At 43.2% G+C, this 18,293-nt stretch overlaps 1 protein-coding gene across 1 annotated transcript; it reads right to left on the bottom strand.

Moving 5' to 3' along the window:
- Positions 1-8,577: 8,577 nt before the first annotated feature.
- Trmt12 (tRNA methyltransferase 12 homolog) lies at positions 8,578-12,030 on the bottom strand. Its single transcript, XM_031359296.1, has one exon. It carries the CDS (start codon positions 11,820-11,822, stop codon positions 10,515-10,517), a length of 1,308 nt encoding a protein of 435 aa, XP_031215156.1. The 5' UTR covers positions 11,823-12,030; the 3' UTR covers positions 8,578-10,514.
- Between the last annotated feature and the right edge of the window lie 6,263 nt (positions 12,031-18,293).

The following is an 18,293-nucleotide window of genomic DNA, read 5'->3' as shown; positions in this document are numbered from 1 at the left end:
CCTGGAACTTAACTCTGCAGACCAGGCTGGCCTCGAACTTACATAGATACTCCTGCCTCTACCTCTTGAGTTCTGAGATTAAAGTTGTTTATCCCCACCCCTTTTGTTCTATAAGCTATCAAGGCCTAGTCCAAAGGTATAATAATGAAGACACATGGTGTGGTGCATGGCTAAGGGTAACTAAACCTATTAAACTGAATAGAAAATGTAGGGAAGCCAGGCATTGGTTATACAAGCCTTTGATCCCAGCACTTGAGAGGCAGATCTCTGAGTTCCAGGCCAGCCTGGTCTACAGACTTGAGTTTTAGAACAACTAAGGCTACACAGACAAACCCTGTCTCGAAATACAAACAAGAAAATGTAAGGAAAGTCCAACATATAGTTACCCAACTCATGATGAAAGTGACATTACGATACAATGGGGAAAGGATTTTTTTTTTTTTTTTTTTGAGATAGGGTTTCTCTGTGTAGCTGTGGCTGTCCTGGAACTCAACTTTATAGACCAGGCTAGCCTCGAACTCAGAAATACACCTGCCTCTGCCTCCCAAGTGCTAGGATTAAAAGTGTGCACCACCACCGCCTGGCAGGAAAGGATTTTTTTAAAAACCCCTAGTGAATAACAGGACAGCAGGCCTTCCTTGCCTAATGAATTACAGCATGCCATCTAATAGTGAAACACCCCAGAGTCCATCTTGTTGAACTGTAGGTCACCACCCCATGTAGAATTGCATACCTGAGGTATGAGATTGTGAAAATGTTTGGCAACAGTGAGAGATTTCTGAACATGGAATGGCCAAACATTAATTCAAAGTCAAATGTGTAATGAGCCAGACAGGTGTTTCTGGAAGGGCTCATTTGTGTGTTTCATAGGACTTCACTGCAACTTTGGTGCTGCACACACGTGTGTTTTGCGTGGCACATGCCATAACTTGAAACACCTGGGCTCACATTTGAGAATATGAATGACATCATTTTTATTAGATAGACAAAGGTTTTTTATCTTAAATACAATAGTTTACTTACTAAAAACAAAAAATCCACTCAAACCAAAACCAAACCAAACCAACAACAAAACCACCCAAAGAGCATTTTTCCTACAGTTGTTCCTCAGCAAGTATCACCAACCCGGCTCTGGCCTTTGCCTTACACTGTGCTGGAGCCATTGGCTTTAAACATCACTGAGTTGTTGGCTTGTGTTTCATAAGAAAGTGACTAAGTAAATTCTGGTTTGATCTTTGGACAGAACTTCAACAATTTCTCAAATGCTTCCAAACATATCTCTGCCATTTTATGCTTTATTTGTGCAAAGCTGAATTCTCAGGACTGCCAAGTGTAAAATCAGTCTAAGAAAGATGTTGAAGGTGGTTTGTGACCCGCAGCTGTGGTTGGCTGACCATAGGTTCCTGGATCCAGGTTCTCATTTCTAGAAAACAGTAACTTAGGCATACTCTCCCAAACGTCCAGTGTGTAGCGTGTTTTGGAGTCAGCCTGGCAACTGTCTTACTTAGTCCTCTCAGTGCCAAGTGCCTTACCCACTGATCCATCTCATGCACCCAACAAAATTTAATTCTTTATATAAAAATAAAATCTCACTAGTATATAAACTTATTTTTGTTTTTAATAAATGGTAAAGTTGTGTTAAGAATTTAAAAAAGAAAATTTAACTTATTGAATTTACATCCTGCTTACTGCCCCCCTCTCAGTCATCCCCCTCCCACAATCCTTCCTCTATCCTCCTTCCCCTTTTTCTCTGAGTAGGTGAGCTCCCTCCCCAGGTGTCCCCCCACACACACCCTGGCACTTCAAGTTTCTGCAAGGCTCCGTGCTTTCTCTCCCATTGAGGCCAGACAAGGCAGCCCAGCTAGAAGAACATATCCCACAGACAGGCAGTAGCTTTTGGGATAGACCCCACTCTACTTATTCAGGACCCACATGAAGACCAAGCTGCACATCTGTTGCATATGTGCAGGGAGGCCTAGATATGTTCTTTGGTTGGTGGTTCATACTCTGAGAGCCCCAAGAGTCCAAGTTAGTTGGTCTTCCTGTGGAGTTCCTAACCCCTTTGGGGCCCACAATCCTTCCTCCTATTCTTCCATAAGAGTCCCCAAGCTCCATCCACTGTTTGGCTGTGGAGGTCTATATCTGTCTGAGTCAGACTCTAAGTGGAGCCTCTCAGAGGACAACTTGTTCCTGTTTGCCAGCATAACAGAGTATCATTAGTAGTGTTAGGGATTGGTGCTTGCCATGGCATGGGTCTCAAGTTGGGCTGGTTATTGGTTGGCCATTCCCTTAGTCTCTGCTCCATTCCCTGTGCCTGCATTTTTTTGTAGACAGGATACATTTTGGGTTGAAAGTTTTGTGGGTAGGTTGGTGTCTCTGTCACTCCACTGGTTTCCTGTCTGGTTACAGAAGGTGGCCTCTTCAGGTTCTATAGCCCAAATGTAGTGACTTACAGCTAAGGTCACCCCAATACTTAAGAATTTTTTTAACTTCTAGGACACACTTATCAAACTATGAAAATTTTTTATTTTGTGTGTGTGGGGGGTTAAGGAATATTGTTCTATAACTTCTGCCCATTTCTTAAGGCCTATGGAAATAAACCTTTAAGTGCTTGAAGTTATAAAGAAAATAGGATAAAATAGATGTGAAACTTAAAAATTAAGTACATTTCTTATGATTTAATATAGAAAGTGTTTGACATCTAGACCTCTATTATATTGCTATATAACTGACTTTGCATAAAAATTCTTGAGCAAAAGGGGGAAAAGTTTAAGAAGCCTTGCTCTAGGGGCAATTTCTCTAGTTAGAAACAGCCCTAGGCTCTCCACTACCTTTTAACATTGTATTAGAGGTGAGGGGAGTACAGTAATGTAAAACGCTTCTCTGTTTATTATAATCTAACTTTGTTTTTTTTTTAAAAAGTATGCTTTGTTATTATAAGACTTTAGGAATTTTCAGAGTTCATAAAAAGCCCATTTTGACAGTTTTGGAGAACATTTTCATGTGTTTTTATGGAGAAGATATTCTGCCATTCTGAAAGCTGACTGTCTTACTCCTGGCATTGGGTAGCAAAGCCTTATGATACTGCTAATGCATGTGGCAGGTATACAACATACCCTTGCAGCATGACGGTACTTCTTCATGATCAAATTAGTTACCTCAACTAGGATGTGGCTTCTCTTTGCCTGTTGCTCTCTTGGCACAAGGGACCAGAAATAAATACCCTCCAAGAAGCCCTGGCAAGTTTAAAGAGTATTATTATTATTATTATTATTTATTTTATTAATTTTATATGTATTTTGGTGAACTAGCTCCTATGTTACAAACCAAGACCTCTAGACCCACAACGGTGGAATGAGAATCACGGGCTCCCCTCATGGCTTACTAGGAGAGATGGGATGATGTGTTAATTTCCTATTGCTGCTGTTTCCTACCCTGAAGGCTGGGTATCTTAATCACTTTTCTACTACTGTACAGAGACAACATAACCAAGACATCTTATAAAAGAAAACATTTGTTGGGACTTATATTTTCAGATACTGAGTCCATGACCATCATGACTGGCATGGAACTGGAGCAGTAGCTGAGAGCTTATATCTGCTAACAAGCACGAGGTAGAGAGAGCTAACTGCAAATGGCATGGGCTTTTAAAACTTCAAAGCCCATCTCCAGTTGCACACCTTCTTCAACAAGGCCACTATTCCTAATCCTTCACAAATGGGAGCCATACTCACTTAAATAACTACATTGCTCCTCTTAGTAAGTGTAGTGGTCCTCGAGGACAATTTCCCTATCTTGATATCATTACTTTATTATAACATTGTAAATTCCAGATATTAGGATATGAATTTATTCCAAGCCATTATTCAAGCTATCACTGTGGGAATTCTACATCTACTTGCCATCCCCCAAAGCACAGTAGCCTATGTACATGGAACACAGTACCATATGACGGTGTTTAGAGTGGATACATCCCTCCCAAATGTCTGTAACTTGAACTGAGGGACAGGCATTGGGAAGATTTACATATAGGATACGGGAGTTTGAGCATCTTCCTGTACCTCTTGTTTCCTCCGACTGTGGAAATTATCTTGAATGATCAACATCATCAATTCTGGATGTGATGGATTGACTTAATTCTGATAAAACCCAGTTTGTCATGGGAAGCTGGGTGTATAGTCACCAATAGTCCACAAGATGCATAGTCCCCACTAGCATGCATAGAACTTTGTTTTCCTTGTCTGTATGGCTGTCCCCTGCAGAGATGACCTTGCTGTAGGTCAGTGATTCACTTGCGATTCTCCCATTAGAGCTTGCTGTGAACTTCCACAGATTCTTATCACAAATTCCCCTTACCACAGTCTCCTGGGTTGAATGTCCCAGACAACAGAGCTAAATCACACTGCAGCCTGGACAAGCCAGAAAGCCTCAAGTTCCCTGGATCCCACTGAGAAGGTCAGTCTCCTTGTCAGCCAGTTTATGAATCAGAACCAAGATTTCTAAGTTGTAGCTTACACCAGAGACCTACAGAACTCAGTGTACTTCTTTGGTGATAGAACAGTTCTGGTGAAATGACTGGATGATGTGCAAGAGTTAGTTTTTGCTATGAGGAAGATACTGTATCATTTAATCAAACTTCTGGGGTCAAAAGTCTTTCACTGATGTAACAGGCTGCTGGTCTCATTGGGGATTATCTCCTCTGACATACATTATGCCATTTATTGTTTGTCTGGCCCAGTCAACACAATACCATCTGTGGCACACCGCGACTACCTAGATCTCCTCAGACTTTATTGGTGAGAGGGTAGGAAAGTTAATTTAACTCTATGGCAAGACTAGACACACACACCGATGTCTCTCCAGCATAAAATCAAACTTGTGGTCCGGCAGCCTGAGCCTTTAGCCCCACACATACCCTCATGGCTTCTGCTGGTGGACACAGGCTAGGCCTTTGGGTCTCCTTTGGCTATAGGCTCATTTGGAATTGTTGGGAATCAGCACGGACTGAGGCTGAGAACTGCTTCATCACAGTACGTGGCTACTGACATCTTTTTCATAACTGGCTTTGTTACCTATACTTCAGTTTTTATATTATGTGAGCCTAGATCTTTTAAAAGTAAACATAACTAAAAGATAGAAATTAGGGCAACCTTCTACCAATCTGTTTCTATTTGTCTACCTAATGGTAGTGCACATGTGGGAATGCAAAATTCAGTGTTGGCCTTAAGTTCATTCACGATTATCTGCCTTTTACTGGAAGGCTTCGACATTTAAAAACCCAGAGATCTGTTTTGCCATTGAAATTGTGTGATCAACGATCAAGAAAACTTGCAGGTTACTCCTAATCAGAAAGAGATTTCAATTGCATTGTTAATATTGCACTAGTTACTTTATCAGCATTCTCAATTATTAGAGCATGAAATTCTTACATGCTCCATGTTCAGGTTTCTGTTTCAACAAAAGGATATGTACGTATGTATTGGAATGAATCGCTCAAATAATCAATTAAAGCTAGAAATTTTATATACAAAAGTTACTATAATCTAAATAGTATTAAAAAAATTAGACATAATGGTTAATTCATTGGTCATAGACACTGAAGGACAGTAATCTATGAGACATGGAAAGCAATGTAGGCGAGTCAAAACTACTCCTATTTACTACTGTCTGGAGAAAGTGTCTACCTGTGGCCTGGATTTGGAGAGTCTAGGCTGACCAGGCTGGGATCCCAAGGCAACTATAGTTCACAGGGTGGACTGTTATAGTGTGGAGATAAACAAGTGTACTCAAACTTTTCTAGAAAATGGAAGAAGAAATACATCCCAACTGTTGGCCTCATTATCTATGAGGGCAACAGTATTTGCATAACATTAACATATGCATCACATACTAGTCCAGGCTAGTTCCTTTAGTAGTAACTTCTTACCAACTGTGGGAAATGTGGAGACCTGGCCACATTTCCCACAGTTGGAGAAAGGACCATGATCATTGGGGGAGCGGAGTATATTTGTGTGTGTGATCTATCTGTGGGTGTGTAGACATGCATGTGACACACCACATGTGTGAAGGTCAGGGGACAAGTTAGGATGTCTCCCTTGTGTCCAGGTCTTCAGTGTCCCCAGTAGCCCAGGCTAGCTTGTCTGTGGCCTTCCTGGGATTCTTGTTTCCATCTCCCGATTCACCCAGGAGCACTGGGGCTACAGGTGTGTGCTATGCTGGACTCTATAGATCTGAACTCATTAACTGCATGGTGAATTCTTTACCCACTGAAGCATCTCCTAGGCTAAGAGCACACTAGGGAGCCAGGCATATGGTGGTGCACACCTATAATTCCAGAACTCAGAAGGCTAAGAGGATCATGTTGAGACCACTCTTGATTACAGAGACTTTGAGGGGGAAAAAAAACATTTCTAGGATTTTAATGAATGTGTAAAACTTGTATTAGCCATGTAACATTTTCATTTTAAAATTCTCCAATAATGTCTGTTTCTATTTAGATGTTCTTGAGACAGGGACTCATTTAGCATTGTGCATGTAAATCAAGGCTTGTCTTCAACTGCTCATCCTGCCTCCACCTTTCAAATGCTGATATCACAGGCGTATGCCTCCAGACCTACTGCGCCACATTCCTCTCTTACCTTCAGTCCTTATTCTTTCCCCTCCATATCATATACTCAAACTGGTTTTAGTCCCTCAGACTCCTCCTCCACAACTGTGTACTTTATCCTCAATTCTGGAACCATCACGCCTGTGCTCCTTGGACCCTATCATCACGTATTCCAAGGAGTTGGGCTTTGTTGTTACTTGTTGGCTTTTTGTTTTGTTTTTGTTTTTGTTTTTTTTGAGACAGGAGCTCTCTACATAGCCCTGGCTGTCTTGGAACTATGTCCACCAGGCTTTCCTCAAACTGACAGAGATCCACCTGCCTCTGACTCCCAAGTGCTGGAATTAAAGTCGTGTGCTTTTAATCATAGGTTCCTGTTGCACCAAGAACTTTCCCTCCCAGGACTTGCTAGACTGTGGATTACACGGAAGGTTATATGTAGTGTTGTGTGACTATTTGGTCTTCCACTACGAGGTTCGTGGAGTCTGGGTTTGGTTTGGCTTTGTCCACTGTTTTACTGCACTGCCCAGTATATTGCTGGCTCTTAGTGTTATTTATGAATGGTCTTCCAGTAACACCGTTTGTGATGGATTTTTTATTTCCATGGCTTTTCCAGTAGGTGGCAGCATTAGCAGCAAATGAAAACACTTGATTTCAAAGGTCTCAATTTTAGGTGTGAGCATTGCCATGCTGCTGTTATTTATTGATTCATTATCTGCCCTTATTACTTGTCACACTGCTGTGTGGTTGCTTATTTATTATGGTTCCTATATTGTATGCTACTGTCTGTCAAATATGTCATAAGGATATTTAGTCCACTACTCAGAATACAAGAAACATTTCCTACCTATAAGGAAACAAAACACAAAAAAACAAAACATAACAAAACAAAACAGAAAAACCTGGGGCTGGAGAGATGGCTCAGTAGTTAAGAGCACTGACTGCTCTTCCGGAGGTCCTGCGTTCAATTCCCACCAACCATATGGTGGCTTACAATCATCTGTAATGGGATCCGATGCCCTCTTCTGGTGTGGCTGAAGACAGCAACAGTGTACTCACATATACAAAACAAATAAATCTTTGAGGAAAAAAAAAATCCCAACTATGGCATAAACAGATTTGGGTAGCCATGGTCAGGGGTTGGGGAGTTGCAGATTTTTTTTTTTTAATAAAAAAGATTAGAAAGACTTTTCAGGGCTAGTGTTGCTGATGAAGGACTTCCTCAATAAAAGTCCTATAATCCCATCTTAGCATACCTGGATGCTACATCTCCAGGGTAAAAACTCAACAGCTTCCTTGCAATGCCTGCTACATCTCTGCACCAACACTAGCTTACCTGACTGTTGCAGAAAACTTCAATCCCAATCAGGGGTTTCTAGCCCATCTTTGATCATTTAGTTCCTGGATAACAGGAAACCAGTGCTTTGCCTTTCCAGCTGTCTTTATTTCCCTTCCTGTATTGTTATATAACCCAGGCCACCTGGGACTCAGATTGGACAATGTTTCGTGACATGAATCCCACCAGCTCCACCTGACACCAACTGCCTGGTCACAGCATATGACAAAAGGCAATGCCTCAGTCCCCAAGTGGTGCTTGACTCATCTCCCTTGTATTAAAGCCCCAGATTAGCATCGTTAGCATTTTAGTTCCAATATGGAAAGCTGTTGGTGCACAAGTGCAGAGGAACCCAGGCAGTGAGAAGTATGAAAATTCAGACAAACCCAGGAAGGACTCTCTGAGAAAGGAATGGTACAAGCAGGTGTCTGCAGTGGGGTCGTAGGATAACATTTCCTTGGGAGCTTGCTGAGTACGACACTGCTCACAACAGTCTTATTGCCATCATGCACATCACTATGTCCTGTTACAAGCAAACCACAGTGGCTCACTTCCGGCGCACCGTAACTTGGGCCTAGCTCTGCCTCCTTCCCACCCAGCAAAATCTCACCCACCCAATTCAAATACCACTTCCACGTAGACTTCTATTTATTTGTCAGAACTTTCTTCCCCCTTTTTGCATCTGTCCAGCAAGTTATCGTGTGACGGCTACTCCACCCCAGCACTGAGGACTTGTGTAATTTCTGCTAAGTCGTGAGCTCCTTGGGGAGAAGACCTTCTTTAACCTAATGGACCTTTATTTTCTGTACCTATTACATAGAAGGCACTGAATATTTGTGCTTAGTGGGAAAGGCACTAACAGTCCTTATTGCCACTGTTGCAAGAAAGAGAGAAGCAGGCATGCCCAAGACATGTAAAGCCCGGGTTATATAGCAAGACAAGGAAGAAACGACACCGTTGTCTGTCTCCTTCATCAGGCAAACCAGCTCACAGGGCTTCAAAGTGCATCAAAACAGAGCTCGGTGTGATCCTCAGCGATTATCTATCCTAGTGGCCAATGGCAGTGACTAGTAGATCGCCTTCAGGTTTTATAATCAGATGGTTTGAAAACTGCGGAATATGTTTCTTACTTATGGTAGCAACAGCTGCTACTGCTGCTTCTAGACATCGTGTGTGTGTGTGTGTGTGTGTGTGTGTGTTATTTTTAATGAAAAAGAAAGACTTTTCAGGGCTAGTGTTGCTGTTCAAGAATTTCCTAAATAAAAAGTCCTGTAGTCCCGTTTTAGCATACCTGGATGCTACATCTCCAGTGTGAAAACTCAACAGCCTCCTTGCAATGCCTGCTACATCTCTGCACCAACACCAGCTTACCTGACCACTACAGGTACAAGTCATACTGTGGGAAACCAGTGCTCTGCCTTTCCAGCTCTCTTTATTTCCCTTCCTGTCGTAACCGGGCTGTGTGGGACTCAGGATTGAACAACTCTTTGTGAAATGAATTCTACCAGCTACACCTGACACCAACTGCCTATTCACAGCATGTGACAAAAGGCAAGCTCTTCCGATAGCTTCTTGAACAGGGAAAGAAGATAAATCTAAAGTTTAAGGTCTATAAGAATCTTAGGATTTTTGTACAGCTATTGTACAGCCCAAGGCTAGAACTTTAGATTCCCTACAGTTCAGAGAAGTGACTCTTGGTTTTAAGACAAGGTCTCACTCTGTACCACGAGGTTGTCCTTAAACTTACAGAAATCATCCTGCCTCAGCCTTCCAAATGCTGAGATTACAGGCATGAGTTACTGCATTGGGACAGAGAAGTATTTAACTCTCTTTAACATAAAATAAAAAGATCTAATATTTAATACCCTCTCACGCCCACACATAGACACTCTACTGAGGAATGCTATAGAATTCAAGTTGCCTCTACTTATTGTCCCTTCCTCTGTAATTTAGTCTCAGTAACAAAGTACCATCACATTAATGATTCAAATTGGAGTTCATAATTTGGTCACACTGATTTTTTTCCAACCTAGTACTTTCTAAGTCCCCATGGCTGCCACCTTAGTGCAGACCACTGTCACTTAGTGCAAACTACAAAACATCTGTAGAAATGGATACTGGCTTCCCTATTTTGATCTTGGCTTACCAGTTGGTTTCACATGATGTAGCTAGTAATCTGTGGGACCAATACTGTATTTCACTCTAATAATGACTGTATCACTTACTAGAAAAAAAAAAGCCACGTGGTTCAATTCAAGGAAACTCTATATGCAAATAAATCCAAAGCCAAATGAATATTAAGACCAGATCACTGAAAGCTAAGGTAAAAATGCAGAATTCATGTCTGCACAGATGAATCCTATCTTAATGAGTCACATTGCTTTCCTCTGATACTTTAATACATTCTCAATGTGATCAACAGAAGACAAAATTCTTTGGATCAATCTAGAGTTCATTTTCAGACCACAAATCACTTTAAAATGTCACTAGAAAACAGAAGGGTGAGAACGCAGCCCTAGCTGAAGCACTAAGGGCCACTCATGTGGCTCTACTGTGTTACTAAATCTACCACTTCTAGCCAACTAGAGGGCAAGGGCGGCATTCCAGATCTAGCACTATGTGATCCACATGGGGGGCATAAGATTTCACTGGGTGGACATGCAGGATTCGTGTCCTCCATGGTTTCCCATGCACTTGATGAAGAAGAGAGGCGATCTGAGTTTCTGTGGATTCTGCCCATCTCTGCCACTCTGGTTTGCTGGCTGATGAGACTTCCCCCCTGAAATTCCCAGTAGTTCCATTTCCCTGTTTATCAGTCGTAATTTTCTGGGGATAAGGCTCTTTTTCTATGTTACTGTTTCCAGGTGCCTGTGGATTCTTTCCTGAGAAAGATTCCACATTTTGGTGGATATGCAGAATACCCCCAACATCCTTCCGAAGTACTCGGCAGGCAATGGGCCAGCCTTCTTCAGAACTGGGGATGAGCCCCAGGTTTACCCTATCTGCAGTATTTGAGAGCTTCAGTTTCCTGTTGTCCCCAAAATGTATTTGGCACCTGTCTGCCACTCCATTGATCTCCAAATTGTTTCTTAGAGCAACTACAGCATGAGGATTCCATTCACAGGCATGTACGAAGGCAGCGCCAGCATGAACTAGGAAAGGCAATGTAAAATAACCAATCCCTGCATAGAGATCCACCAGCACTTCGCCAGCACAGGACAGGGATGCCACTCGAAGTTTCTCAGTGATGTTTCCGAAGGAGAACATGCACTGTGTCACATCAAACTTATACCGGATGCCATTATCCATATGCTCTACCCAGCCATGGTCACCCAGCAGGAGAGTCACCGACGGAGTTCGAGTACCATCAGGTAACACTCGCCCTCGTTTAGCCAAACGTTTAACCCCAAGGGCTGAGGCAACAGTCTCCCAGAGTTCTGGTTCCAGACTTTTCCACTGCGTGGCTTGGAAGCAGTCTTCACTAAGCACCATTAGGTCACCATGCCGTTGCCAAGATCGGGGCAGATCTGCCTCCAATTCAGCGGACCACGCCACTCCGCGGTCCTCTACCCAACGCCTCACCTCAAGACACAGTCTTTGAGCAGGTGAACAAACACGGGCCTTTTTAGAAGGAAGAGGATCCAGGAGCTGCGTTAGCGTACAGATGCTGCCAGGGGCCACGCGATTCCTCAGCTCCTGCAGATGCAGCTCAGAAAGGGTTTCCGCCAGCACCGGCAGCGCCACCGTGCCATCCCGTAGCTTTTCCACACGGTGCTGTCTATCCAAGAGTTTCTGCTTCTCGAGATAGTCTCGGTATCTTTGGGCGAACCGAGGCTCAGTCACAACTGCGACAACTACAGACGTCTCACATTCTCTCTCCATGTCGCTAGTGTTCGCATCCCTTCGGTGCCCATCAGCGGGATTCTCCTGTGCGGCTGATCTCTATTGAAAAGTTGCTGCTTCGACCGGAGGAGCTAATTTCTCCCCGCTACGGCGCACAGGAAGTGACGTTAATAAACAACCCAGCTCTAGAGTATTACTGCGATCAGTGAATGGCATTTAGGTTGCTGTAGGTTGTTGTGAAGCCTCGGCCGCCATGTTTGTTACGGTTATGGTCCCCTTGCGCTTTGCTCCTCCTTAGGAAAATTAGGAATTCTATGAAGCAGAAGTCATGAAATGAGACGATATCCTCCGGAAACTTTATACACTCTCTTTAGTGATGCTCGTGAATTTTTTTTTTTTTTTGTATTTTCGAGACAGGATTTCTTTGTGTATCTCTGGCTGTCCTGGAACTCACTCTGTAGACCAGGCTGGCCTCGAACTCAGATATCCGCCTGCCTCTGCCTCCCAAGTGCTGGGATTAAAGGCATGCGCCAATCTGGCAATGCTCGTAAAATTCTTAAAAAATGAATTTGAAATGGATTGAGTTTACAGAAAGGATTCCAAAAAAATCTAGTGTTACTTACAAATTAGCACTAACAGACATACTATTGTGGGAAGTGGAATGTTATAAAGCTTCCTTGTTGCCTTTTCTTGAAAAGACTTTCATCGTGGCTGCTTCGTTATCCAAGAAGGCAAATGTGTTTTAAAATAAAGAATGATGTGAGTAGAGTAAATTCTATCAACTCTCAAAAATGGAAATCTTTGTCTAGAAAATGTTGATTACCTGAATCATCTTGAGAGAATTGCTATTCTTATGAGAGATGGCCCGGAAGGTAAAGGAATGTTTGCCACCAAGCCTGACAACCAGGATTCCCAGACCCCCTCGCTCCCCATGGTGGAAGGAGAGAACCAAACCCAGATCTTTTGCAAAACCACCAAACGTTCATAATTGCCGAGTCTCTTGTGTTTTGTGAAAAGCATTTATCTTTTAGGGGCGAGGTCACTCATGCCATAGTGCAGGTGTGAAGGCCAGAAGACAACTTGCAGTGTCTCTCCTCTTCTTCCACCATGTGAGCTCTGAGGAAGAAACTCAGGTTGTCAGACCTGGTTGCAAGCTCCTTTACTGATGCAGTCGTCTTGCCAGGCCATCCTTGTCCTTTTACATATCGATTTATAGTTCTGTAAATGTAAACAGTGAAATGACTACTCATGAGCTATAGCCATAGTACATTTATTTAGCTCCTTCTGAAAGAAATATCAAATGTGAGATTTTTCTATCAAATACTAGAAAACTTCTGTTTAGGACAGAAGTTGAAATCTTTTTATCTCTCCCCAGTTATGAGACTTTTATGCAAATGCCTTATTTCTCCACCTACCCAGTAATTCCTTTGTTTACACAAAAATCCATTGCTGCATTCCAGGAATTTGATATCCTATAGCAGTGACTTCTTTCTTCTTCCAACACTGACCCCTTTCAACTTTCATTATTTCCTGTGTGCCTGTTCTTTTAATTAAGATTATGAGGCTGGACTCCAGACTAGGGAACAGATCCAGTTACCACCGGAGTTAGAATAAATGCCAAATGCACTTCCTGTGTTTGTGTGTTCACTCTTCTAAGCATACCCTCTTGGTCAGGAGGTGAAGCTTGCCTTGTCCAGACAATTCAGTTGGAATAGTAGTCTCTTCCTTTTCTTTTCTTTTTTCTTTTCTTCTCTTTTTTCTTTTCTTCTTTCTCTCTCTCTTTCTTTCTTTTTTTTGAGACAGGGTTTCTCTGTATAGCTCTGGCTGTCCTGGAACTCACTTTGCTGACCAGGCTGGCCTCAAACTCAGAAATCCTCCTGCCTCTGCCTCCCAAGTGCTGGGGTTAAAAGCTTGTGCCACCACTGCCCGGTGATTTATTTATTATTATATGTAAGTACACTTTAGCTGCCTCCAGACACACCAGAAGAGGGCATCAGATGTCATTACAAATGGTTGTGAGCTACTGTGTGGTTGCTGGGTTTTGAACTCCGGACCTTTGAAAGAACAGTGCTCTTAATCGCTGAGCCATATCTCCAGCCCTTCCTTTTCAACCTGGAAACACTTCTATTTCTAACACTTCCATTAAGAGCAGCATTTTCCTACAATGCTTGAGGATTCACATCATGTGGGGTTTTTTTCTTCTGTGGCTCACTGCTTATTTAAGACTGCACTGCTTTATTTCCATATACTTAAAAGAGTTTTTAAAATTCTTGTTTTTATTTATTTCAGCTTATTCTAAAAGTGTACTCTACCATTGTCAGAGAACATATTTTGCATGACTTAGGCTCCTTTAGACTTATTGAATGAAGGCTTTCTCATAGTTTAGAACATGTTCTGTTCTGGAGGACGTTCTATGTGCATTTGACAGGAGTGTCCACTCTGCTTTTGCTGTGTGGAATGTTCGTTCTATTTGCTAGCGGTTATCTTTTCAGTTCATGCTCAACTAAAACAATTCTGGGGTGGTAGAGTGCCTGTCTAGTATGCTCCAGACTCTAGGATCAATCCTTGGTCATATATATTATATTCCTATAAGCCCCCAAACACAATATTCTAGAGTCTTTCTTACCCAGACCACAGTCTCTGTTCAGAACTGCTTAGGTACCTCATACAGATCTAAGCATTAGAAAAGATCTTATCACCAACACACACACACACACACACACACACACACACACACACACACACACTTCCTTCTACCTCACTTCTGTGATTGCCTTACTGCCTAGAAAACCGTACTTCTGCCCTGCTATTCCACCATATCTGTCAGACCAGAGACAACAGGTGCCTCCAGGACTACTTTCTCCCATTCTGTCCTTCTTCAGTAAGACAAGCCTGTATTTCATATTACCATGTAGAATTTTACAATCAAAATCTTTTCATTTAATGCTGGCTATCTTTCCCCAAAGTGAGTTGGTTTGTTTCCGAGAGCTGGGGGATGGAGCTGGATTTTCTCCCTTACTGCATTTCATTATTATTTCATGAATACTGCCACACATCGTTGGTCATAACATATTTACAAAAAGAACGTGTATGTGTACTGATAAATGAAATGGCTGGATAAAAGAAATATTTGAAGGAAAATTACTTCATAGGTTTGAGTGTTTTCATTTCAAAATATTGTCGCTAGAGGGCAGCAACAGCTAGCACAGAGCAGCCAAAACTGACTAGTCAAAGTCCGTTTTGGAGGGTTGCAAGTCTAAGGCTCTTCAAGGATCACACCTCTTCCACTGGCTTTACTCGACACCATTAGATGCCCTTTACTGTCTCAGACTACCCAGGTGATTAAATGTAGCTCTTTCCAGGAATGCATTAATAAAAATGTCCATAGATTTCTCTGTGTGATAAACGTTGCTATTTAGAGCTTATGGCCGGAGAGTGGTGCTCCAAATGCATATATAGCTGTAGTACCGCGTGATTCCACTAGGGGCATGCATGGGCTACTAAGCTGGTGACCTTCCCAAAAGAAATGCTTAAAAAAAGAATTTCCTCACCTCTGGCTACAGAACTATGAGGGCATCCTCTCCACCTTCCTGCTGCTCACTAGGTGCTTTTTACACATCTGGCCAATCCTCATATGGAAACTTTCTGGAATCACTGAAGACGATGATCTATCGTGCCCTAGGAGAAGGCTGAAGGGCACTCCTATCTCTTACGCGCAACCTCCCCTCGTCTTCGAACTTTCCTGAGGTATAGCCTCTATGTTTCCCAGTCACTTTTCTCTGTCCCCACCCCCTTCCACCATTAAATCTATAGGAAGTTATAGCTCTTCCTTAACATGCTATCAAGTTTTCTGTTCATGTCTCACAGGCGGGACAGAGGCAGGACGGTTAGGGAGAGATCCTTGCCAAACAGTGGGCTCTTCTGGAACAAGGGCCCCCACTTCTCCTTTGAAGCTCTGCACAATGCCTGGCTGAGGGTGCATTCAGTAGTAAGCCTGTGACTGTTGATGAGTGACTTCTTAGAGTGGGCTGCTTTGCTTTCAGGATCTATAACAATCTTCCCGGGATGAATCGAGATGCAAGAAGGTTTGCTTTAGAAACTTTTGGGGATGTATCTCCTAGTGAGCTGTTTCCTCCTCTTCCTCTTCCTCCTCCTCCTCCCTCTTCCTCCTCCTCCTCCCCTCCTCCTCCCCTCTCTCCTCTTCTCCTCCTCTTCCTCCTCCTCCTCTTCTTCTTCCTCGCCCCCTCCTCCTCCCCCTCCTTCTCTCCCTCTATTTCCCTCTCCATCTCCCCCTCCTTCTCTTCCCCTTCCCCTTGAGACAGAGTTTCTCTGTGTAGCCCATGCTGGCCTCAGTCTCACAGAGATCCATCCGCCTCTGCCTCCCAAGTGCTAAAACTAAAGGTGTGCACCAACTCTGCCTCACTCTTGTTTTTAAAGTGTAAGTTTCAGAAATGTTCACCTGCATGGGCCCCTCTCAATTGTGTGTGTGTGAGCGAGTGTGTGCTGAGCAATCTCTTTACATACAAAACATGGGTTTTTGTAAAGTTTGCAAAATAAGATGTTTTAACCAAAAGCCGTAAGGATCACTGTGGTGTGCTGTTCATTCTCCTCTCTGGCCCACTCCCATTTGTGTACGGTAGCCCTGGGGAGACTGCTGGCATTTTGGAAACCTGGCAGGCAAAGTTGAAATAAGAGTGCATTGAGTTTTGGCTCAGTGGGGTGCATGCAAGAGATTGCAATCATCCCTGAGTGTATAAGGCTATGGGTAGCTATTCCACTTTAGGACCACCTTTCAGTAATATTACAAAGCTAGCCAAAAACTCACTTGACATCTTAGCTGGAAGGTGCAAGGCCAAATGTCTTCTGATTCTATAAATGTGTTGTGTGGTGCTGAGCACCAGAAGGGCAAAGAGTGTGCAAGGATCACTAGAGTGTAAAAAAGACTTTGGGTCTTCAGACATTTAGATTTTTTGAAAAATATTTATTTTCATATGTATGTGTGAGTGTGTGCAAGAGCACACACATACATGTGTGTGGGCAGCCAGAAAGACCAAAAGAAGGTGTTGAAACTTTTGTAGCTGGAGTTATAGGCTGCTACTTGATGTGGTGTTAGGAAGTGAACTGCTGCCCTCTGCAAGAGGAGGGTGCACTAGGCACCACTGAGACATACAGTTTTTGAAGCAGAATCTGAATGTGCTGCCAGCTGTTCTAAGCATGTGTGCCCCGAGGATGCTGGGAGATGATCTGAGCTTACACTGCCCTCTTTTCTGCTAGCTCAGGGGTTCTCATTGGCCGTGTATTTGCCTGTACTGTAAGTTCCTTCCTTTTGGCTGTAAGTGGTTCTGGACACTCAGCCACAGCCTTTGCCATGAGCACTGGCTGCTTGACTTTCATCAGCTTGAACCCTGGCCTCACAGTTCTCTTTCCCGTAGCTGATGGAAAATTAGCTTCCTTCCTGGGGTCCTCCTTGCTCATGTTTGACCCATGGTTTAGCAGACTCTCTCATCCTGAACCTGTGATTTTCCCATGATTTTAGGAGTATCATGACACTAAAGTATAGGGAGGTGTTCCTGGTAAACTGTGGTCACTACTGCCTGCACCTGGTTCACCACTGAGTGTTCCCAACATTGGAGTCCCTTCTTTCCAGGCACATCCAAGGACCAGGAGGTGTGGACCCTGCTTCCCTGTCACTCAGGACCTATGTTTCCCCCCTCTGTCCGTTTCTTCTATCCAAAATCCTGAGTCCCCAGTGCCAGTATTCCTTCTTGCTATGGCCTTTCATTTACTCTTGGAACTTTCCCTGATCCCAAGGGTTTGGCTCTGGAGGAAGGCATTCAGGGAATCAGGCAGGTTACTCCTGCTGTTTCTTTGTCCCTTCCTCCTAGAGTGATGGAGAGTGAGCAGACTGTGATTATGAATGAAATGGGAGACACATAAGTTAGTACTTCAAAATATAGCCAGACACATGTGTTTATTTTGAGCATTGTATCAAGTCTGGTCATGTGAAAATGTTGTATACTATGTTACTTGGTCTGGTGGTTTGAATAGGTATGTCCCCCTTCTAAGCCCCTATAGATTCATGTGTTTGAATGCTTGGGCAATAGAGGGAGGCACTATTAGGAGGTGTGGCCCTTTTGGAGTAGGTGTGGCCTTGTTGGAAGAAGTATTTCACTGTAGGGGACAGGCTTTGAGGTCTCCTATGCTCAAGCTCTGCCCCGTGTGGATTCCAGCCTTCCTCTGCTGCCTATGGATTAAGATGTAGAACTCTCAGCTCCTCCAGCATCAAGTTTGCCTGCTCACTGCCATGCTTCCTGCCATGATAAGAATGATATTGTTTGGACATGGTGTTTCTTCACAGTAATAAAACCTTAAGACAGCCTGCACGACAGCCCTGAGTTGAGCTTCACTCTTGGCCTACTGACTGCTGGGGTCTAGGAGTCACCTCATGGACACCAACCTCAGTCAGACAGGGATAGTTTATTGAGCAAACGCCCCAGAACTGATGGATCA

The sequence above is a fragment of the Mastomys coucha genome, unplaced genomic scaffold (genome assembly GCF_008632895.1).
Source record: "Mastomys coucha isolate ucsf_1 unplaced genomic scaffold, UCSF_Mcou_1 pScaffold7, whole genome shotgun sequence".
In the NCBI taxonomy this organism is placed as follows: domain Eukaryota; kingdom Metazoa; phylum Chordata; class Mammalia; order Rodentia; family Muridae; genus Mastomys; species Mastomys coucha.
This window is presented reverse-complemented; position numbering and strand designations above follow the sequence as displayed.

Bases quoted from the DNA above. Each gene is read 5' to 3' on its own strand.
- Trmt12 (XM_031359296.1), bottom strand. From the start codon at position 11,822: ATGGAGAGAGAATGTGAGACGTCTGTAGTTGTCGCAGTTGTGACTGAG.